General features: G+C 44.6%; 1 protein-coding gene across 3 annotated transcripts in view; it reads left to right on the top strand.

Moving 5' to 3' along the window:
- Positions 1-6,486, top strand: part of LOC125452503 (4-galactosyl-N-acetylglucosaminide 3-alpha-L-fucosyltransferase 9-like) — a 152,944-nt gene extending 146,458 nt beyond the window's left edge. For all 3 annotated transcript variants that reach the window (XM_059645357.1, XM_059645356.1, XM_059645358.1), the window contains one exon: positions 5,426-6,486. In XM_059645357.1, coding sequence (XP_059501340.1) covers positions 5,426-6,486 — 1,061 coding nt within the window. The remainder of the gene's footprint in view (positions 1-5,425) is intronic.
- The last annotated feature ends 17,856 nt before the right edge of the window (positions 6,487-24,342 follow it).

The raw sequence follows: 24,342 nt of genomic DNA, 5'->3' as shown, positions 1-24,342 counted from the left end.
CCGGTTTTCCCTCACAGTGGAATGTGTATGGGGTTGAGTTCTATGCATTTATTAATGGCTTTCTTTGTGGAGTGCCAGGCTTCTAGGAATTCTCATGCCTGTCTCTGCCCAGCCTGTCCCAGGATCTCGGTGTTGTCCCCAGTTGAACTGGTTGCTCTCCTTATCCATGTACATTGAGATGAGTGAGTATCGGTCGTGTCTTTTCGGAGCCAGTTTGTGTTTCTGTACCCTCTGTATTAGTTTCCTTCCCGTTTGTCCGATGTAGCGTTTCTCACAATCTCTGCAGGGGATCTTGTAGTTGACATTGGCCCTGTCCATGACGGGGAATTGGTTTTTAGTTTGGATGAGCAGTCGTTGTGTGGGTTGATGTGTGTTTGTGTGCCACTCTGATGCCCAGCGGACATAGGAGTCCTGTGGTAAGTTCCGATGTGTTCCTGATGTAGGGTACTGTGATGAGTGTGTTGGGGCATGTAGTATCTTCTTGATGTTGTTCGTGTAGGCATCTTCTGACCCAGTTTTTTGGACTATGCATTATCCTTCAAAAACCTGGAAGAGGTATTCTTCTTCCTCTTGGCGTAGTTCTGTGTTGCTGCAGTGTGTTGTTGCCTATTTAAATCATGTTCGCACACAGTTTCATTTGTATGTGTGGGGATGGTTACTGTTGAAATTCAGTACCTGGTCCATGTGTGTGGCTTTTCGGTGTACTTTCATTCGCAGTTTGCCATTTGTCTTGCACTCTACCATGACGCCCAAGAATGGGAGCTGTTTGTTCTTCTCCTCCTCTCTGGTGAATTTTATTCCAGTGAGGGTGTTGTTTATAATTTTGTGTATCTCCTCTAGTTTGGTCTGTTTAATGATGACAAACATGTTGTCCATGTAGCATAATCATAGTTTTAGTTGGATAAGGAAAACAGCCGTCTTTTTTAGTCTTTGCATCACTGCCTCTGCAATGACTCCGGAGATAGGTATTCCCATAGGTGTCACGTTGATTTGCTCATATGCTTGGCCGTTGAAAGTGAAGTGGATGGTCAGGCATAGCCCAGTAGTTTGAGCATGTTGTCTGTGGAGATGGTTTCACTGGGGTCTTGCTCTTGTTCCACTAGTGTTGTCATTGTTCTCCTTGTTAGTGGCATGTCTATTGGTGTAAATAAGGCAGTGACATCAAACAATATCATGGTCTCCTCCTCATCTATCATTATGTCTTTGATGGAGTTGAGGAATTCTTGTGCTGAGTGGATTGAGTGGGATGACATGTTGACTAGGTGCCTGAGTCTCCTTTGCAGCTCCTTGGCTAATATGTGTGATGGAGTACCTGGTATAGAGACTACGGGTCTAAGGGGTATTTCTGACTTGTGCACTTTCGGGAGGCTGTAGAATCGGGGTGTTTTGGTGCCTTCTGATTTCATTATTAAGAAGTCCACTTTGTTGATCTGCCCTGTCTGTTTCAGTCTTTTTATCGTGTCGAGGATTTTATTGCCTAGTTGCGGTGTTGAGTCAGTCCGGACTGGCCGGTATGTGTTTTTGTCTGTGAGCAGTGCCTGTGCCTTGGAGATGTAGTCCCTTTTATTCAGTATTACCATCATGCTCCCTTTGTCTCACTATTGTGATTTTCATGTCCTTCTTCAGTCCTTCCAGGGCCTATCTTTCCAATATGCTGCAGGTGTTGAGTTTGCTCCTTCTGGTTAGTGTCAGGATTAGTGTCTGTCTTATCGTTTGTTCTGTTTCTTCGTTGATATAGTTGGTTCTTTGTGTGGCTTCCAGTGTGGCTAGGAATTCCGTTCGGTTGGCGCCCTGGTAGTTGTAGTTCAGTCCTTGGGAAAGAACGGCTTTTTTCCGTGTCTGTCAGTTTCCTGTCGGAGAGGTTTTGTTCTGTTGTTTTTCACGCTTGTGGCTTGTTGATGGGTGGTTCGTACTTCACGCTGCGTTGTAATACCTGATTCCGGAGGTATCCACGTCTGCGAAATAACAAACCAGCTCGGCGAGCCAAACAACCTCAAAACTCACAACCCGAGGTACAAATCAACTCCAAAATCTTAAGAGACCTACAGGCGTAACACACTCAAATTGGCAAGAAAATGGGAAAACTATGTCAATGAGAGTGCGCAACCCGCAAACAACTCTACTTCCTATGTGGATTCCTCAGGAACCACGCAGTGTGAAGTACCAACCACCCACAAGCCCGCAAAACAACAGAACAAAACAGCCGCAAGATGGGAAGGGTAATTATAAACAATGCACACAACTGGCTCCAGAAATATAACAGAGAAACTGCTTGCCAAAAAATCTTTATTCCTGGAAGCTACCAATCAAGACTGGACAACAGACATGGAACAAGCCATTAACATCAGCCAACAGACCACAAGAGCCAAGAAAAGACAGACCCTGCAAGACAAGCTAGCCACACTTACCCACAAAAATGACAACAACCGAACAGGCACTTTTATAAGAAACCTCTCCGACAGGAAACTGACAGACACGGAAAAAAGCCGTTCTTTCCCAAGGACTGAACTACAACTACCAGGGCGCCAACCGAACGGAATTCCTAGCCACACTGGAAGCCACACAAAGAACCAACTATATCAACGAAGAAACAGAACAAAGGATAAGACAGACACTAATCCTGACACTAACCAGAAGGAGCAAACTCAACACCCGTAGCATATTGGAAAGATAGGCCCTGGAAGGACTGAAGAGGGACATGAACATCACAATAGGGAGACAAGGGGAGCATGATGGTAATACTGAATAAAAGGGACCACATCTGCGAGGCACAGGCACTGCTTGCAGACAAAAACACATACCGGCCGGTACAGACTGACTCAACACCGCAACTAGGCAATAAAATCCTCCACACTCTAAAAAGACTGAAACAGACAGGGCAGATAAACAAAGCAGACTTCGTAAGACTGAAACCCGAAAGAACTAATACGCTAACATTCTACGGCCTCCCGAAAGTGCACAAGCCAGAAGTACCCTTTAGACCCATAGTCTCCCTATCAGGTACTCCATCACACAGATTAGCCAAGGAACTACAAAGGAGACTCAGGCACCTAGTCAACATGTCACCCCACTCAATCCACTCAGCCCAAGAATTCTTGAAGTCCATCAAAGACATAATGATAGACGACGAAGAGACAATGATATAGTTTGATGTCACTGCCCTATTTACATCAATAGACATGCCACTAGCAAGGGAAACAATGACAACACTAGTGGAACAAGAGCAAGACCCCAGTGAAACCATCTCCACAGACAACATGCTCAAATTACAGGGCTATGCCTCACCATCCACTTCACTTTCAACAGCCAAACATACGAACAAAACAACGGGACACCTATGCGAATACCTATCTCCGGAGTCATTGCAGAGGCAGTGATGCAAAGACTAGAAAGGACGGCCCTTCCGCTAATCCAGTCAAAACCATGGATACGCTATGAAAGATACGTTTGTCATCATTAAACAGACCAAAGTAGAGGAGACACACAACTTATAAACAACACCCTCACCGGAATAAAGTTCACCGGAGTGGAGGAGAAGAACAAACAGCTCCCATTCCTGGATGTCATGGTAGAGCACAAGACAAATGGGGAACTCCAAATGAAAGCACACAGGAAAGCCACACACACGAACCAGGCAATGAACCTCAACAGTAAGCATCCCCACACACACAAACGAAGCTGTGTGCGAACACTATTTAAATAGGCAACAACACACTGCAGCAACACAGAACTATGTCAAGAGGAAGAAGAATACCTCTTCCAGATTTTCAAGGATAATGCATAGTCCAAAAAACTGGGTCAGAAGATATCTACACGAACAACGTCAGGAAGAAACCACACGCCCCGACACAGTCATCACAGTACCCTACATCAGGAACACATCGGAACTAACCACAGGACTCTTTTGTCCGCTGGGCATCAGAGTGGCACACAAACACACATCAACTCACACGACAACTGCTCACCTGAACTAAAGACCCACTTCCCGTCATGGACAGGACCAATGTCAACTCCAAGATCCCCTGCAGAGATTGTGAGAAACACTACATCGGACAAACGGGAAGGAAACTAACGCAGAGGGTACACAAACACAAACTGGCTCCGAAAAGACACGACCGCTACTCACTCATCTCAATGTACATGGATAAGGAGAGCAACCAGTTCAACTGGGGACAACACCGAGATCCTGGGACAGGCTGGGCAGAGACAGGCACGGGAATTCCTAGAAGCCTGGCGCCTCACGAAGCATTCTATTGAACTCGTCCCCATATACATTCCACTGTGAAAGAAAACTGGAAGTGAGGCAATGCAGCTCAACAGACCCCAGAGTTTAAAAACCAGGGAAAACACACTCACGCTTCATCGGAGGCTGCACTGAGGATGTTACCAAGCATGGTAATGAAACACCTACGAAGCAACAAACCAGCTCAGCGAGCCGACCAACTTTAACACCCACAACCTGAGCTACAAATCTACCTCAAAACCTTGGAGTTCTGGGTCAGCATAGCATATGATTTGGAAGGGAGCATGTTAGTGATCGTGGCAGTGTTCCCATTTGTCAAGTTGCCCACATTTGTCTAGGTGGTAGAGATCACTGGTTTGAAAGGTGTTAAGGACCCTTGGTTAGTGCATGTTTTTGTACATCTTGTGGACAGCACACAGTCCTACCAATGTGCATCAGTGATAGAGGAAATGATGCTGAAGCATTTAAATGGGATGTCAGTTAAACAGGCTGCTTTGCTCTGGATGGTGTTCTGCTTCTTGAATGTTGTACGATCTGCATTCCACAATGCATTTGGATGGTATCCTATCACAATCCTAACTCTAATGCTTTAAGAAGTCAGGAGGTGAAGCACATGCCACGGAATACCCGGCTTCATACCTATTCTCGTAGTTAAAGAAGTTTATGCAGCTGCTTCACTTTGGTTTAAGGTCAATGGTAGCCCACCAACACCACCCCCCCTCCACTACCCCAAGATGTTGGTAATGGGGAAGTTCAGTGATAGTAATGGCATTGAATGACTTGAGTGACAGTAATACCATTTAATGTCATGGGGTAATAGTCGGAATCCGCGTTAATAGAGATTGTCATTCCCTACTACTTATCTATTGTGAAAGTTACTTGTAAAAGACAAAGAAAGAAAACCTGCTGCCCGTAACTTGTAATTTGATTCCAACCCCACACAAATGAGTTTAACATTTAAGTTCCCACTCCAACATGTTTATCAAGTCACTTGGTTGTATCACTTTTCTTCTCAGTGTACTTAGGCTACGTAAAAAATGCAAGCCTTTCAAGTGCGGGCTATGACATGGGAAGGAATTTAATAAATATTTGTATTGGGAATCTCTGTGGTCTTTGACGCTGTTGCAATGGAGAAGAAACTGTGGTTTGAGAACCTGAACAATCTCTTTTCCTCTCTTACAGGACATATTTTGAAATCAGTATCCAATAAAAGGATGTTACATACCCTCTTAATTTCAGTCATCATTTTGGGATGCTTTTTAACATCGTGTTTGCTGTACATCGACCCATCAAACAGTTGGATTTTTGGTCCTGTGTCTGTGAAAAATCCCTTTATACCTACAGAGAATGACACAATAGTGCTCATTTGGTTTTGGCCTTTTGGTCAGACATTTAAGCTCAATTCCTGTGAGTCTCAGTTTAACATCCATGACTGTTATTTGACAGTAGATCGAGACATGTACAGTAAATCCCACGCTGTCCTTTTCCATCACGGAGACATAAGGAAGGATTTGTCTAACTTGCCAACAGAACCTCGGCCAGCTTTTCAGAAATGGGTTTGGATGAATATGGAGTCACCTACAAACACTCAAAGAAATAGTGGGCTTGACCAACTCTTCAACCTAACTTTGACGTACCGGCAGGATTCAGATATTCAGGTGCCTTACGGGTCTCTAATAGCAAGCAAAGTTCCATTAGATTTTGAATTGCCCAGTAAAAGCTATCTCGTGTGTTGGGTTGTAAGCAACTGGAACTCTAACCATGCCAGAGTGAAGTATTACAATGAACTCTACAAATATATTGAAATCAACACTTATGGTCGATTCCTCTGGTTTCACCTGAGCAATAAAAAATTGATCCCTACAATTTCAAGATGCAAGTTCTACCTTTCCTTTGAGAACTCAGTACATGAGGATTACATAACCGAAAAGCTCTACAATGCATTGCTTGCAGGAACTGTGCCTGTGGTCTTGGGGCCATCGAGGAAAAACTATGAAAATTACATTCCAGCTAATTCCTTCATTCATGTGGATGATTTCAAATCAGCTCAAGAACTTGCAGCTTACCTGCACATGCTGAATGATAATGAGGACTTGTACATGAACTACTTCAAATGGAGAAAATATTACACAGTGCGGATAGCTCATTTCTGGGATGAACATGCATGTAATGTGTGTGAGAATATAAAACAGCATCAAGAATCTCGATCATTTTCCAATTTGGAGAACTGGTTTTGGAATTAAATTCCAATGATTACCATTCACCATCAGTCTTATCTATGGGATTCAATCAAAACCCTAACCTTCTCACTGACACTGACCCTTCTTTCCCCAAGGAGAAAATACTTTCAATCAATTCTTTTCTTGAAGACAATAAAAGGCTTCCATTTTATCCAAACATATTCATGGATCTCTGATCAAATTTGATGCTTCAGATTCTCGTCTGAAAGGGATTTCTACTAGAAAATGAAATTAATTCATGAGCTAAATAATTTTATTTTCCTTTCATCTGTCATTACCATATTGTAGAGAAAAGGTAGAAAAAATAATCTTCCCACAAAACTAAGGAGGAAGTTTAAAACAGATTACATACCCAATCTCAACTTTAAGAAAATATGACACAAGAGCAGGGATCGCCCTTTCAGCCTTAGGGCCTGTTCTTCCACTTGAGAAGATCATGGCTGACCTAAGTGTGGCCTCAAATCCACTTTGCTGCCTGCCTCCCATAACCATCGACTCCCTTGTCTATTAAAAATCCATCTAACTCAGTCTTTAATAAAAGCAATGACTTAATTCACATCTGCCCCCTACCCACACCCTCTTTACTCCAGCTCAGGAAGAGAAATCTAACAATCCTTTTTTAAGTGATTATATCCTCTTTTCAAATAAAGAGACCAAAAATGTTTGTTTTAATCCAGACGTGGTCTCATTTAGTGCCTGTATAGATGGAGTAATATTTCTTTACATTTTGGCTACATCTGCTGACATTTAAGAGCGTGCACAATAGAAGCAAATTTAACAAGTAAGCATTCTTCCCAAAACATGTTTCCCATCTCATTGGAATTAATTATTTCTCCGCTACTAAAAGTTCTGCTAAAATTCTGCCATTGTATCTATACTCTCACACTTACCAGCAGAAATTTTCAATTCCCTTTAGGTAACTCTGCCTTTATTTCCTTATAGTTACCTGTAACCACTCAGTAAAAGTGATATAGTGTTGCTGGAAAAGCTCAGCAGGTCTGGCAGCGTCTGTGAAGAGATCCGTGACTCCCTTGTTCGCTCAACACTGCCCTCCAACCCCACCACATCCGGCACCTTCCCCTGCAACCGCAAGAAGTGCTACACTTGCCCCCACACCTCCTCCCTCACCCCCATCCCAGGCCCCAAGATGACTTTCCATATTAAGCAGAGGTTCACCTGCACATCCGCCAATGTGGTTTACTGTATCCATTGTACCTGGTGTGGCTTCCTCTACATTGGAGAAACCAAGCGGAGGCTTGGGGACCGCTTTGCAGAACACCTCCGCTCGGTTTGCAATAAACAACTGCACCTCCCAGTTATGAACCATTTTAACTCCCCCTCCCATTCTTCAGATGACATGTCCATCATGGGCCTCCTGCAGTGCCACAAGGATGCCACTCGAAGGTTGCAGGAACAGCAACTCATATTCTGTTTGGGAACCGTGCAGCCCAATGGTATCAATGTGGACTTCACCAGTTTCAAAATCTCCCCTTCCCCCAGCGCATCCCACAACCAGCCCAGTTCGTCCCCTCCCCCCACTGCACCACACAACCAACCCAGCTCTTCCCCTCCCACCACTGCATCCCAAAACCAGCCCAGCCTGTCTCGGCCTCCCTAACCTGTTCTTCCTCTCACCCATCCCTTCCTCCCATCTCAAGCCGCACCCCCATCTACCTACTAACCTCATCCCACCTCCTTGACGTGTCCGTCTTCCCTGGACTGACCTATCCCCTCCCTACCACCCCACCTGTACTCTCCTCTCCACCTATCTTCTTTTCTCTCCATCTTCGGTCCGCCACCCCGTCTCTCCCTATTTGTTCCAGAACCCTCTCCCCATTCCCCTCTCTGATGAAGGGTCTAGGCCCGAAACGTCAGCTTTTGTGCTCCTGAGATGCTGCTTGGCCTGCTGTGTTCATCCAGCTCCACACTTTGTTATCTTGGATTCTCCAGCATCTGCAGTTCCCATTATCTCTGTGAAGAGAAATCGGAGTGAACATTTTGAGTCTGGTGAACTTAGGTCACCAGACCTGAAACATTAATTCTGATTTCTCTTTACAGATGCTGCCAGACCTACTGAGATTTTCCAGCAACTTCTGCTTTTGTTTCTGATTTACAGCATCTATAGCTCCTTTGGTTATTATAAAGCAATCTAGTGTGTTGGGTTGAAAGCAACCAGAACTCTGATCATGCTAGAGCAAAGCATTATCACAAACCATCCAAATACAGGGAATTCAATACTTACAGACATGCCTTTACAAAACATCTGAACTCTAAAGCACTGACCCCTACAATATTCAGATGCAAGTTCTACTTTTCCTTCGAGAACTCAATACATGAGGATTACATGACCAAAAAACTTGACAATGCCTAGCTAGCAGGCTCTGTGTCCATGGTCTTGGTCCTCAGATTTCTCACCTGAAACTACGGGTCAAACTGAACATGAAATTCCATCAAGCTATCATCACTGTCTACTAGAGGTTCCTTAACTATGAGGTTTTTGATTAGCTCGTTTTTGAATAGCCTTCTTCCTGCTGCATGGTTGCTCTAGAATATATTAAACTAAGAAATAGTGTGAAATATACTCTCAGCTCATTTTCCAGGCTATATTTGCAAATTGATTTGCCCAATCTATACATAGATTACATTTATCTACGTCCACCGCAGTACTTTTCTCACATATCCCATTTACTTCTTCCTGAAAACTCTGTCAGACAGAAAATATAGTGTTATACATTCAATGTACTACTCCCACAAGTGACCTCTTACCTTTCATATTGCTTACCTCTGCCCAAACTGCTTCCATGTTTGCCTTTTCAGGCTAAGTTCAAGTCTCGCTGCTATACTAATGTCATCTTTAACTAACAGAACAAGTTCACTGCTTTTTCCCACCCTTCACAAATTTCAAAATATCATTCAATATTCAGGTCATCTCCTTGGTCACCTTGAACCACATCTTTGAAATAACTATCAGGTTTTATATATTTACTTTCTCTGTGTGCTAATAATTCATCCTTTTTTGTGCAATTGCGATAGGTATTCAGATATAAGACTTTTTTTTAAAATATTCTTTTGCAAACAGTGGCCTTTTCTGCTTTTGCACTTTTAAGTTTGTACTTTTCTTGGTTTTGGTTTTTGCTTAATTCAACCCCTAGAGGGTGGTAATTCCAAATTAAAACTCTACTTCTGTCTATTGCTAGTACCCACATGGACCACCATAGCTCAATGCAACCCATTCCCCCTCGCACCCCTCCTCAACCATTATGACCACTGCCACTCGACTCAATGTAAGTTCTATTCAAACCTTGAGCGGATTTCCTAAACCCAAGCACGAGGCAGACAACACAACCTCCTGAACTTACACTCTTGCTTACAAAGAACTTTATCCACACTGTGACTATACCGGCCATTACTACTTATTGACTGCTCTGCCTGTGTGGCTTCCTGCAACATTGTACCATGACCAGTGTGGTCAGTGAGAGTATATTACTCCTACTGTCATAGACACGAACAGCAAGAACCTCAATCCAGTGATAATGGGAACTGTAGATGCTGAAGAATCCAGGATAACAAAGTGTGAAGCTGGATGAACGCAGCAGGCCAAGCAGCATCTCAGGAGCACAAAAGCTGACATTTCGGGCCTAGACCCTTCATCAGAGAGGGGGATGGGGAGAGGGTTCTGGAATAAATTATTTATTTCAGAACCCTCTCCCTATCCCCCTCTCTGATGAAGGGCCTAGGCCCAAAACGTCAGCTCTTGTGCTCCTGAGATGCTGCTTGGCCTGCTGTGTTCATCCAGCTTCACACTTTGTTATCTTAGAACCTCAATCCAGTTGTACAATTACAGGAACTGGGACACATTCAATTCTACCTTCTTTATACTCTTACCTGGCTCACTCTCAGTCATGCCTATCTGTCCCTGATCACCAAATAAATCAGAACACCTTTTTATAGAGATAATAAAATGGGAGGCTGGATGAACACAGCAGGCCAAGCAGCATCTCAGGAGCACAAAAGCTGACGTTTCGGGCCTAGATCCTTCATCAGAGAGGGGGATGGGGAGAGGGAACTGGAATAAATAGGGAGAGAGGGGGAGGCGGACCGAAGATGGAGAGTAAAGAAGATAGGTGGAGAGAGTATAGCTGGGGAGGTAGGGAGGGGATAGGTCAGTCCAGGGAAGACGGACACGTCAAGGAGGTGGGATGAGGTTAGTAGGTAGATGGGGGTGCGGCTTGGGGTGGGAGGAAGGGATGGGTGAGAGGAAGAACCGGTTAGGGAGGCAGAGACAGGTTAGACTGGTTTTGGGATGCAGTGGGTGGGGGGGAAGAGCTGGGCCGGTTGTGTGGTGCAGTGGGGGGAGGGGACGAACTGGCCTGGTTTTGGGATGCAGTTGGGGAAGGGGAGATTTTGAAACTGGTGAAGTCCACATTGATACCATTAGGCTGCAGGGTTCCCAGGCGGAATATGAGTTGCTGTTCCTGCAACCTTCGGGTGGCATCATTGTGGCAGTGCAGGAGGCCCATGATGGACATGCCATCTAGAGAATGGGAGGGGGAGTGGAAATGGTTTGCGACTGGGAGGTGCAGTTGTTTGTTGCGAACTGAGCGGAGGTGTTCTGCAAAGCGGTCTCCAAGCCTCCGCTTGGTTTCCCCAATGTAGAGGATGCCACACCAGGTACAGTGGATGCAGTATACCACATTGGCAGATGTGCAGGTGAACCTCTGCTTAATATGGAAAGTCATCTTGGGGCCTGGGATAGGGGTGAGGGAGGAGGTGTGGGGACAAGTTGAGCATTTCCTGCAGTTGCAGGGGAAGGTGCCGGGTGTGATGGGGTTGGAGGGCAGTGTGGAGCGAACAAGGGAGTCACGGAGAGAGTGGTCTCTCCGGAAAGCAGACAGGGGTGGGGATGGAAAAATGTCTTGGGTGGTGGGGTCGGATTGTAAATGGCGAAAGTGTCGGAGGATGATGCGTTGTATCCGGATACAACGCATCATCCTCCGACACTTTCGCCATTTACAATCCGACCCCACCACCCAAGACATTTTTCCATCCCCACCCCTGTCTGCTTTCCGGAGAGACCACTCTCTCCGTGACTCCCTTGTTCGCTCCACACTACCCTCCAACCCCACCACACCCGGCACCTTCCCCTGCAACCGCAGGAAATGCTACACTTGCCCCCACACCTCCTCCCTCACCCCTATCCCAGGCCCCAAGATGACATTCCACATTAAGCAGAGGTTCACCTGCACATCTGCCAATGTGGTATACTGCATCCACTGTACCCAGTGTGGCTACCTCTACATTGGGGAAACCAAGCGGAGGCTTGGAGACCGCTTTGCAGAACACCTCCGCTCAGTTCGCAACAAACAACTGCACCTCCCAGTCGCAAACCATTTCCACTCCCCTTCCCATTCTCTAGATGACATGTCCATCATGGGCCTCCTGCACTGCCACAATGATGCCACCCGAAGGTTGCAGGAACAGCAACTCATATTCCGCCTCGGAACCCTGCAGCCTAATGATATCAATGTGGACTTCACCAGTTTCAAAATCTCCCCTTCCCCTACTGCATCCCTAAACCAGCCCAGTTCGTCCCCTCCCCCCACTGCACCACACAACCAGCCCAGCACTTCCCCCCCACCCACTGCATCCCAAAACCAGTCCAACCTGTCTCTGCCTCCCTAACCGGTTCTTCCTGTCACCCATCCCTTCCTCCCACCCCAAGCCGCACCCCCATCTACCTACTAACCTCATCCCACCTCCTTGACTTGTCCGTCTTCCCTGGACTGACCTATCCCCTCCCTACCTCCCCAGCTATACTCTCTCCACCTATCTTCTTTACTCTCCATCTTCGGTCCGCCTCCCCCTCTCTCCCTATTTATTCCAGTTCCCTCTCCCCATCCCCCTCTCTGATGAAGGGTCGAGGCCCGAAACGTCAGCTTTTGTGCTCCTGAGATGCTGCTTGGCCTGCTGTGTTCATCCAGCCTCACATTTTATTATCTTGGAATTCTCCAGCATCTGCAGTTCCCATTATCTCTGACACCTTTTTCTAGAGAGTGTGATTCTTTTCTGAAACAATGTGCCCAGGCAACTATCCTGGTACAACACAATTTCAGTGGATCAAACTCCAGCTCATTTACTATGAGCTGAAGCTCTACGAACCATAGATACTTAATGTACACAGGGTTTCCTTGGATCACATGCACATCCACCAGCTACCACATACTGCAGCACTTGCCTTCTCCATGATGGCTAAATTAATTATTTTCCTTTCATTAAACCCTACCACAAAGTTGCCTTACTACTGATAATAAATACTACTGCTGCTACAACTAATAAACCTTATCATTATTCATAACATCCTAGTAAGAAGAGAAATAGTCAATATTAAAAAGCAATCACTGTTGCCCTGTAACATCATGTTTTCATTTCCTTGGAAAATGGTCAGTCCTCTTTTACTGGCACTCTGTTTTTTTCTCTCTCTCTCTCTCTCATGTTCATCTTAAACTATTGTACTAGTTTCTCTCTCTTTGGACTACTTCTGAACTGGTCTGCCACTCTCTCCTGCCATACTCTTTTTAAACTGATATTTTAACCGGATAAAACTATTTAATTTACATTTTAATTTAAAATGATGATTTATTGGTACCGTAAATATCTACCTATTTTGAATGGAGTAGCAAGGATTTACTTCGAATTTGTCATCTCATTTGATCCTTGAACATTGTGGATACAAAGTCAATGAGCTGACTTTATTCTAGCTCCACAGCTTGTAAATACACTGTGTTGCTGTGATCGAACTGGTATTATACATGCAATCATCTGTCGAAATATTTTTATCATTTATTGCAGAAATGTTGAACTCCAGTCTGTGTGGCAAGTGGTCAACACAGATGGAACAGGCTTAAATTGAACACCTGCCAGGGGCAAGAAGGCATTTAGATTGGAGCAGGTGACATATACTTCTTGTCCCCATCAAGTCGGCTGATAACAGTCCTAAATTTTAGACAGTTGGTGAGCTGACAGGTTTTGTCTTCCATGACCTTCTTCAATTGCTCAATGAGGAAGCCCTGTATTCTGGAGAGTGAATGATCACAGGGATCATGGTTTGGATGGCCTTCTCCACGGTCTGCATGACTGAGTGCAAATCCTCTAGAATCTGTGCTCTACCGATCAATCCAACATTTCCAGCTGATAGACAGCTCTTCTTCAGGCTGGGGCTCAGCATTGAGGCCACTTGCAGGATTCTTATAGTTTCCGAGGCCTACATTATCTTAGTCTCCATATCTGGCCTTGCAACTATCATGTGTTCATACTGGCATGCAGATTCCATGCAGCCAATTTGGGTACAAACAGGAAGGGTCACGTATCTGTGCTTGTGCTAGATGTGGAGAAAGATGTGATCCAAAGCCTCAAAGGTCTGCTCTGCGTCAAAGGTTAACATGGGTTCATTGGGGCCTGTGGTTGTAGCTGCCTAAGTTTCACAAGTGAGGGAAGTTAAAAAAGAGGATGAGGGGCATCATTATTTTTAAGACAAACTTTACAGAGACATAGTCCCAAAATACGCAGACACTGGGACCAGTAGAAGATATTAACTAGCATTTAAGCTTCACTGCATTAGGCAGTGATGCACATATTCCCATCCCAAATTCTGCAGTTCTCCAAAGTTCAAACACTCCTCACTGTTGCTTTCCACACTTGCGCCTTGGCCCCTTTAGCTTGACTTTTCTAGGAGCAAGAAAAATGCCATTGAAGTCTCACCAACCCAGGGCTGACTTCCATCTTCAACTTGTCCGCTGGACTGACTCCAATGGTTTACTGCCAACTCCAGCACTTCTTCCTATGCTTTTTCTTAGCAAACACCAATTCTCAATGTTATTTGCTGAATGAAAAATATCGCTGTTCAAAAACCACCTTCACCACCAGCAAAACTGTCCAATGTCATGTTGAGGAGCGTGTACACTTCTTGACACCTCTTGCATTTCACAAGACATTAAGATACCACCTTGCTGATATATGCACATCTTCAAAATGGTTACACACTCAGCCTAGCAGATTCCGAGAGGTCTTTTGCAACACATCACCCATTTTGAGTGGACTCTGTGGTTTCTAACAGTGACACTTCCATTCAGATTGCCGTGGTCTGGCTGGAAAAGCTCCTCTTCTGATCAGCAAGCATGAGGACTATCCAGCAATCACCCACAGCCGGGGTGGGGGGGGAGGATTCTGGATAGTTGTCATTAAATTGTATGACTGTCCTTGTTCTGAGGCCTTCAGCAGCTGGGCTGTCTATTCTCTCCATCATGTGTTGATACTACAATCACTGTGGAGAGCAAAGGATAGGAGAATTTTCTGAAAATCTTGTAAGTGCAGGGTAATGCAGAAATTATATTGAAAATTGCTCTCTTCAATTAGTATTTACTGAACACATGATTTTCTTACTATTTAATCCCATGCCTTGGTCAAAATGAATTGATCCAAAGTGTTTTCAAGCTCTAAAATGTTAACAAGCATTGGAATTGTGGGACAAACATGCGGACAACTCTTTACCTAAAGTTTGAACTTATTCTTAATCAGAAAGACAGCCTAATCTGTATCACCTTGCAAGCTGTCCTCAATTGTGATCAGAGATAATGGGAACTGCAGATGCTGGAGAATCCAAGATAACAAAGTGTGGAGCTGGATGAACACAGCAGGCCAAGCAGCATCTCAGGAGCACAAAAGCTGGCGTTTCGGGCCGAGACCCTTCATCAGAGAGGGGGATGGGGAGAGGATTCTGAAGTAAATAGGAGGGGAGGCGGACTGAAGATGGATAGGGCAGAAGATAGGTGTAGAGGAGAGTATGGGTGGGGAGGTAGGGAGGGGATAGGTCAGTCCGGGGAGGACGGGAAGGTCAAGGGGGCGCGATGAGGTTAGGAGGTAGGAAATGGAGGTGCGGCTTGAGTTGGGAGGAGGGGATAGGTGAGTGGGAGAATAGGTTAGGCAGGCGGTGACAAGCTGGGCTGGTTTTGGGATGCAGTGGGGGGAGGGGAGATTTTGAAGCGGGTGAAATCCACTTTGATACCATTGGGCTGCAGGGTTCCCAAGCAGAATATGAGTTGCTCTTCCTGCAACCTTCGCGTGGCATCATTGTGGCACTGCAGGAGGCCCAGGATGGACATGTCATCTAAGGAATGGGAGGGGGAGTTGAAATGGTTTGCGACTGGGAGGTGCAGTTGTTTATTGCGAACCGAACGGAGGTGTTCTGCAAAGCGGTTCCCAAGCCTCCGCTTGGTTTCCCCAATGTAGAGGAAGCTACAGCGGGTACAATGGACACAGTATACCACGTTGGCAGATGTGCAAGTGAACATCTGCTTGATGTGGAAAGTCATCTTGGGTCCTGGGATGGGAGTGAGGGAGGAGGTGTGGGGACAAGTGTAGCACTTCCTGCGGTTGCAGGGAAAAGTGCCCGGTGTGGTGGGGTTGGAGGAGAGTCTGGAGCGGACAAGTGAGTCGCGGAGAGAGTGGTCACTCCGGAAGGCAGACAAGGGTGGGGTTGGAAAAATGTCCTTAGTGGTGGGGTCGAATTTTAGGCGGGGGAAGTGTCGGAGGATGATGCGTTGTATCCGGAGGCTCATGGGCTGGTATGTGAGGCCTAGAGTGATACTCTTTTGGCAGTTTTTGGGGGGGCGGGGTGTGAGGGATGAAGTGTGGGAAATGCGGGAGACACGGTTGAGCGCTTTCTCGACCACTGCGGGGGTGAGGTTGCGGTTCTTGAAGAACGAGCACATCTGGGATGTGCGGGAATGGAATGTCTCATACTGGGAGCAGATATGGCGGAGGTGAAGGAATTGGGAATAGGGGAAGGAATTTTTGCAGGAACGTGGGTGGGAGGAGGTAAATTCCAGGTAACTGTGGGAGTCGGTGGGCATGAAATGGACATTGGTTTGTTGGTGGTTGCCTGAGATGGAGACAGAAAGGTCAAGGAAGGTGAGGGATGTGTTGGAGATGGTCCAGGTGAACTGAAGGTTGGGGTGGAAGGTGTTGGTGAAATGGATGAACTGTTCGAGCTCCTCTTGGGAGCATGAGGCGGCACCAATACAGTCATCAATGTAACGGAGGAAGAGGTGGGGTTTAGGGCCAGTGTTGGTGCAAAATAGGGACCGTTCCTTCCTGGACCTTTCATTCTTCAAGGACCGCAACTTCGCCCCGCAGTGGTCGAGAACGCGCTCAACCATGTCTCCCGCATTTCCCGCACCTTATCCCTCACACCCCGCCCCCGCAATAACCACCAAAAGAGAATCCCCCTAGGCCTCACATACCAGCACACCAACCTCTGGATACAACGCATCATCCTCCGACACTTCCGCCATCTGCAATCCGACCTCACCACTAAAGACATTTTTCCAACCCCACCCTTGTCCACCTTCCGGAGAGACCACTCTCTCCGCGACTCCTTTGTCCACTCCACACTCCCCTCCAACCCACCACACCCAGCACTTTCCCCTACAACCACAGGAAGTGCTACACCTGCCCCCACACCTTCTCCTTCCCCAAGGCCCCAAGATGACTTTCCACATCAAGTAGATGTTCACCTGCACATCTGCCAATGTGATACACTGCATCCGCTGTACCCGGTGTGGCTTCCTCTACATTGGGGAAACCAAGTGGAGGCCTGGGGACCGCTTTGCAGAACACCTAAGCTCGGTTCGCACTAAACAACTACACCTCCCAGTCGCGAACCATTTCAACTCCCCCTCTCATTCCTTAGACAACATGTCCATCCTGGGCCTCCTACAGTGCCATAATGATGCCACCTGCAGGTTGCAGGAACAGCAACTCATATTCCGCTTGGGAATCCTGCAGCCCAATGCTATCAATGTGGATTTCACCTGCTGCAAAATCTCCCCTCCTCCCACTGCTTTCCAAAACCAGCCTAGCTCGTCCCCACCTGCCTAACCTGTTCTTCCTCTCACCTATCCCCTCCTCCCAACTCAAGCCACACCTCCATTTCCTACCTACTAACCTCATCCCACTCCCTTGACCTGTCCGTCCTCCCCGGATTGACCTATCCCCTCCCTACCTCCCCACCCATACTCTCCTCTCCACCTACCTTCTCCTCTATCCATCTTCAGTCCGCCTCCCCCTCTCTCCCTATTTACTTCAGAATCGTCTCCCCATCCCCCTTTTCTGATGAAGGGTCTAGGGCTGAAACGTGAGCTTTTGTGCTCCTAAGATGCTGCTTGGCCTGCTGTGTTCATTCAGCCCTACATTTTGTTATCTTAAGCTGTCCTCAATTGTTTATTTAGCAAGATAGCTAAAAGCATTGCCTTGATGCCGTGAGTGGGTTGTTACTGGCAACTGGCAAAAACCTTTCAACTCATCTGCATGATATTTGTGGTCAGAGATAATGGGTACTGCAGATGCTGGAGAACCCTAGATAACAACGTGTAGAGCTGGATGAACACAGCAGGCCAAGCAGCATCTTAGGACCATAAAAGCTGATGTTTCGGGCCTAGACCCTTCTATCTTTTCTATCCTTGTATTTCAATATTTTATGGCTAAATTTGTCTATTTTTCTCTGTATATTGATTAAATTGTTTTATTTTGACTGAAATATGACTTATATTGAAATATTAGGTTTCATAAAAAGAGTTTACTTCAATTTTACATCCAGTGGAATATCCATTCCAGTGTCATATATTAAAACTGTGGAATAGAAAATGTCTGGAATTAATCTTATAATGTGCTGTTTGAAAAAGTAGGTTGAGTAATCTTTGGACTTGTCATGCCTTTTGGATGCACTATTTTGATGTTGACTGCTGCCTTCAGACTGCTTCAGATATCTAGAATCAAGGCAGTTTTTATGAACTCTGAGCCTACAGGTCAAATATTCTCAGTCAATCATAAAGCAGATTAATATTCCCTTTCAGATTTAGGATTCTTTCAATTCTGTCCTTATGAGTACAAGACAAAGAGAAATTTAGTTTTACACACTGTTTTAAACCGCCACCTCGTTAGTATCAGTCCTTCAAATAGTGACAAATTCGAGTCACATTTACAGTTATGGTTTTATCACAAATGCACACTATTTAAGTCAATTGCTTGTGATTAGTTCAGTGGACTACCTCTTTAAACTTCCTGACAGAGAGTGGGCACAGTTTCAAACTTGTTTATTTGAAACACTTTCAGTTGTGGTTAGTTCCACCCTGTCTGTCTCTCACAGATGCCTACAGCTGCATTCTTTTAAGCATATTTCTTTCAAATGAGATTGTGCAAGTTTCCTTATGGATATGAAATGTGATCTTCTATTTATGTGATATAGATGTAGACCATTTATATTTATTTGTGAAACCCTGGTAGACTTGGAAACAGAATTATCTACCATTCCACAAGAATTAGCATAGAAGGGGAATTTGCCGCCAACATCATCTCTAATCTTCTCCAATGCCTGCAATCACTGCTTTCTGAATGATTTCTGCTATTCACCCCATATCAACCAACTTAGTAAAGCTATGCCAGTTGTCCTGTCAGGATGAGAACTGCCCTATCACAAACACAGAGAATGCTGGAAAAACTCAGCAGGTCTCGCAGCATCTGTGTTGAGAGAAACAGAGTTAGTTTTGGAGTCTGGTGAAACTATTCTTCAGAATAATTCATGTTGATAAAGGCCAATTATCTCCTTCTAATGCTGCCCTTTGTGAGCCAGTGAGTGCTAGTCACCACCATGGAATTGATACAGCACAGAATGGCCATTAAATCCATCTTGCCCATGCCAATCCAAAGAAACCTTGATACTCTCTCTCACCCCATCTTCTTGCACATGGCCCACAGCCCTGCAACTTACAGCATTTAAGATGCAGATCCAGGTATTTTCAAAAGAGACTTTTAAAAGCCTCCACCACCAACTCAGGCAGTGAATTCCAGACATGCACCACCCATGCTTTTAAAAGGATTTTTCACATGTCCCCTCTAATCCTTCTGCCACTTAGCTTGGATCTATGACCCCTGGATTTTCAGCTCTCTGCCAAGGGAAACTGATTGCTCCTGTCTAATCTATCTCTCACAATTTTGTGTATCTCACTCATGTCACTGCATCAACCTTTTCACTTCCAAGGAAAACAAGCCCAATTTCTCCAATCTCCCCTCATAACTCCAATTCTCCAGCCCTGGCAACATTCTAGCAAATCTTGTCTGCACTTTCTCCAGAGCAATTAGAGCCTTCCTCTAATGTGGTGACCACAACGGCACACAATGCTCCAGCTGTGACCTCACCAGTGTCTTGAACAGTTTCATCAGTATATCTTTACTTTTGTATTCTGTACCTCTGCCAATGAAGGATTCCATTCCAAATACTTTCTTTACAACCTTACCTACAGGTATGGCTACCTCTAGAGAATTGTGCCCATGCACACCAAGATCACTCACTTCGGACTGTGTGTTATTTCCACAGCCTATAACATGTCGATATTTAAGATGTAAACCAATTGTGTTTGGTCAGTTCAGCGCACCATCGCTTTAAATTGGAATTACAAGTTTTGTTTAACAATGTTTGTAGTTGTAGCATCTTGGGCTGTAGTTTGCGGCACCTTCTCTCCACAGATTCCTGAGGCATATATTTTAAAACTTTGATCCCAGGATGCATGTATCACTGGCTAGATCAAGGATTTTTACTTGCTGGGGCAAAGCTGAGAGAAATACCCGCAGATTGCAATCACGATGAAGATACTGCCACCTGAAATTGTGCGCTCTATTAGCAGCAAAAAATAAATAACTAAAGCAATTTTAGAAACAAAATTTAGGAAAATTCTCTTTGATCCCCGCATGTTGTTTATGCTAATCCAAGAGACAACTCTGACCCTGATCAATGTGATTTGATCTCTGCCCCTTGTAGAAATAGGTACAACTCTTTATTTGAAGCAATTCACTGTTTGCAACACAAACTTGTCCCAGATTTTCACTGTTCTCTTAGAATAGAAGAACCTCTGAACATATAATCTTGCTTAAGGGCAAAGAGTAATGAGGGAGAGAATGAGGCCCCTTAAAGATCAACAAGACCGTTTACATGTGGAGATGCATGAGATACTAAATGAACATTTTGTGTCAGAATTTACTGTGGAGAAGGACATGGAAATGGTGGCACTTGATGGCATAAATAGTGACGCTTAGAACAGTGTCTATATTACAGAAGAGATGCTGCTGGAGGTCTTAAGATGCCTATACATAAATTAATCCCTGAGACCTGATCATGTCTATCCCAGACCTTTGTGGGAAGCTAGGGAAGAAATTGTTGGGCCGCTTGCTGGGATATTTGTTTCATTGACAGCCATGGATGAGATGCTGGAAGACTGCAGGGTGGTTAATGTGGTGCCATTATTTCAGAGTTCTTTGAAGGGGTAATGAAGACGATTGATGAAGGCCCAGCAATAGATGTTGTTTATATCGACTTCAACAAGGTGTTCACAAGGTTCTGCATGGTAGACCAGTTAGCAAGGTTAGATCACATGGAATCCAAAAGGAGCTGGCCAATTGGATACAAAATTGGCTTGAAGGTAGGAAACAGATGGTGATGGTAGAGGATTGATTTTTGGACTTGAGGCCTGTAGCCAGTAGTGTGCATTGCATTTCGTCATTTATATAATTGATTTGGATGTGGACATGGGAGGCATGGTTAGTAAGTTTTCAGATGCACAAAAATAGTGGTGTAATGGACAGTGAAGAAGGTTGTCTATGGAATCTTGATCAGATGGGCCAATGGGCCGAGGAGTAGCAGATGGAATTTAATTTTGATAAATGTGAGGTGTTGCATTTTGATAAAGCAATCCAGGGCAGGACTTGTACAGTTTATGGTAGGTCCCTGGGGAGTGTTGCTGAACGAAGAGACATAGGGGAGCAGGTGCATAGTTCATTGAAAGTGGTGTGCAGGTAGATAGGGTGGTGAAGAAGGGGTTCAGCACATTTGGCTTCATTGGTCAGTGCATTGAGTATAGCAGTGGGAATATCATGTTGCAGCTGTACAGGATATTGGTGAGGCCACTTGAGAATACTGGTCTCCCTGCTATAAGATAGATGTTGTTCAATTCAAGAAAGTGCAGGAAAGATTTACAAAGATTTTGCTGAGATTGGATGGTTTTAAATTATGGGAAGAGGGTGAACAGTCTGTGGCCTTATTTCCCTGGGGCAGTAGAGGCTGAGAGATGACCTTATGGATGCTTATAAAATCATTAGGGCAATGAGGAGATGAACAGCCAAAATCTTTTTCCCAGGGCGGGCATGTCCAAAACTAGACAACAGAGGTTTAAGTTGAGAGGGACAAGATTTGAAAGGGACCCAAGGGGCAACATTTTCACGCAGAGGGTGGTGCGTACATGGAACAAGGTGCCAGAGGAGGTGGTGGAGGTGGATACAATTATAACAGTTAAAAGGCACCTGCATGGGATCATGATGAAGAAGTGTTGAAAGGGATATGGGCCAAATGCTGATAAATGGTATTAGATTAGTTTAGCATATATGGTTGTTACAGACGAGTTGGACTGAAGGGTCTATTTCAGGGCTTTATAACTCTATGACTCTATAAAGTTTCTTATTTTTCTCTTGTTATAATTCACAATCTTCTGATGGAATATGAATGAAAGCAATTTTAAACTGTGCACTTTCTGATGTTGCAATTCATTTCTGAGTGGTACAGGGGAGGAGATGTCTTGTTATCACTGCACTAATAATTCAGAGAATAGGCTTATGCTCTAGAGAAACAGATTTTAATTCACTATGGCAGATGGTAAAATTTGATTTCAATTAGTACACTTTGAATTAAAAGTGAGTCTCATGGTGACCACGAAACTGGTGTTGATTGTCATAAAAAATCTTGTCTGATTCACTAACATCCTCTTGAGAAGCAGTATTTGCTGTTCTCACCTGATTTGGCCTATGTATGGCTTTACACCCAAGTAATGTGGTTAACTTTGTATCAGTGATAATGGGAACTGCAGATGCTGGAGAATCCAAGATAATAAAATGTGAGGCTAGATGAACACAGCAGGCCCAGCAGCATCTCAGGAGCACAAAAGCTCCTGAGATGCTGCTGGGCCTGCTGTGTTCATCCAGCCTCACATTTTATTATCTTAATGTGGTTAACTTGTCTACTCTCTGAAATGGTCAACAAACTATTCAGTTGTATCAAACAAATAAAAAACCAAAAAATGCGAATGAAACCAGACAGAACATTCTGGCATCAAGTAAGGCACTGGAACCAGTAGTGACACACTGGCAACCAGATAAAGTCTTCTGCACTAACAGCTGGGGGCTTGTACAAAAATTGAGAGATCTGTCCCACAGAATAATCAAACAAACAGCCTGGCACTGTCATTCTAAGAGAATGACATTTTACAATGTCCCAAATACCACCATCACCGTCCTGGGTGTTTCCTCCCCCACCGACAGGGCAGTTAAAGCAGACACACTGGTACAGTATGGTACAGTCAGGAAGAAGTTGCTCTAGGAGTCCTTAACACTGATACCAGAATCTATGAAGTCTCATGGCATCAGCTCAAAAATGAGCAAGGAAACCTCCTACTAATTTTCGCTAACTACACCTCTACACCTCTCCTCACCAATTTACCTGCAATAGATATGTCCATCTTATTACTGATAGGGCTAACTACTATATAGTTAATGTGGAGCTTTTTTGGGATGAAGTGTCTCAGTTATGGGGAGAGATTAGATAGGCCTAGTTTGTTTTCCTTGTAGCAGAGAAGGCTAAGGGGAATCTGACTGATGTATACTAAATTATGGGCAATGTAGACAGAGTAGATGGTGAGAATCTCCTCCCCATGGCAGACGTCTCTAAGACCAGAGGGCATGGGTTTACGTGGTACGGAGGAGATCTGAGAAAAAACGTTTCTCTCCTAGATGGTGGTAGATATAATAGAACATGCTGTGTGAGAGAGTAATGCAGACAGTTACTCTCGCAACATTTAACAAGTATCTGAATAAGTACCTAAAATGCCAGAACATTGGAGACTATGGAACCGATGCAGGTAAATGGGATTAGTGTAGTTTGGTGTTTGCTGGTCAGTGTAGACGTGGTGGGCCAAAGAATCTGTTTCTGTGACGTATAGCTGTATGAATCTACGGCTCTAAAATTAGCATTGCAAAAGTTTGAATTTACATCATGGTATCAAAATATTCATTCTCTTCTGGCATTCCTAGTAGGCAGCAATTAGTTAACTTACAAAAGGCTATTAAAAACATAGTGATTGACAATCAAAATCAAATTTCTAGTAAGTTTTCACATATTTGGTATGAATTTTAACATTTTATTTACACTGAAAAGAAAACATGAGGAAGTGCCCCCCAATGGTATTGTCATTTTAAATTTGTTTGTGAAGAATGATGGATTACAAAGAAACCTGAAGTTGTTTAAAATCAGACTCTTCTGATGCCTAATGACAATTTAACATTAAAGGTCAATTTGCTGAAATTGTGCTCCACATGTAAAATCTATGTGCCACTCTGTAAAGTGTTTTGTTGGTCACTATGCCACCAGAAAGCAAACCTTTTACATAGAAAACCAAGCAAGTTGCTTTCTTGGCTAAAGTGTAAATAGAATTGCATAACAAGTCAGAGTTAGAATTCAAAGAATATAAAAGGAGATGGAAGGGTAAAGGGGGTAACAGAGACAGGGTGAAGCCATGCTTTGCAGGATTTGAAAAAGGGGCTGAGCTACATTTTGACCAACTTTATACAGAAGTAAGTCCATTTTCTGAGGTCTGAAGCAATTACCCATTTGGTACTCAGGTCACAGATATAGTTTAAATTAGGCCCACATCCATCATTAGCCATGGGCAGCACTGATATTGCAAGCATTGATAGTCCACCCAACCA

Source organism: Stegostoma tigrinum, chromosome 4 (genome assembly GCF_030684315.1).
Source record: "Stegostoma tigrinum isolate sSteTig4 chromosome 4, sSteTig4.hap1, whole genome shotgun sequence".
Classification (NCBI taxonomy): domain Eukaryota; kingdom Metazoa; phylum Chordata; class Chondrichthyes; order Orectolobiformes; family Stegostomatidae; genus Stegostoma; species Stegostoma tigrinum.
Note: the sequence above shows the minus strand (reverse complement) of the source record. Positions and strands in the feature narration are given on the sequence as shown.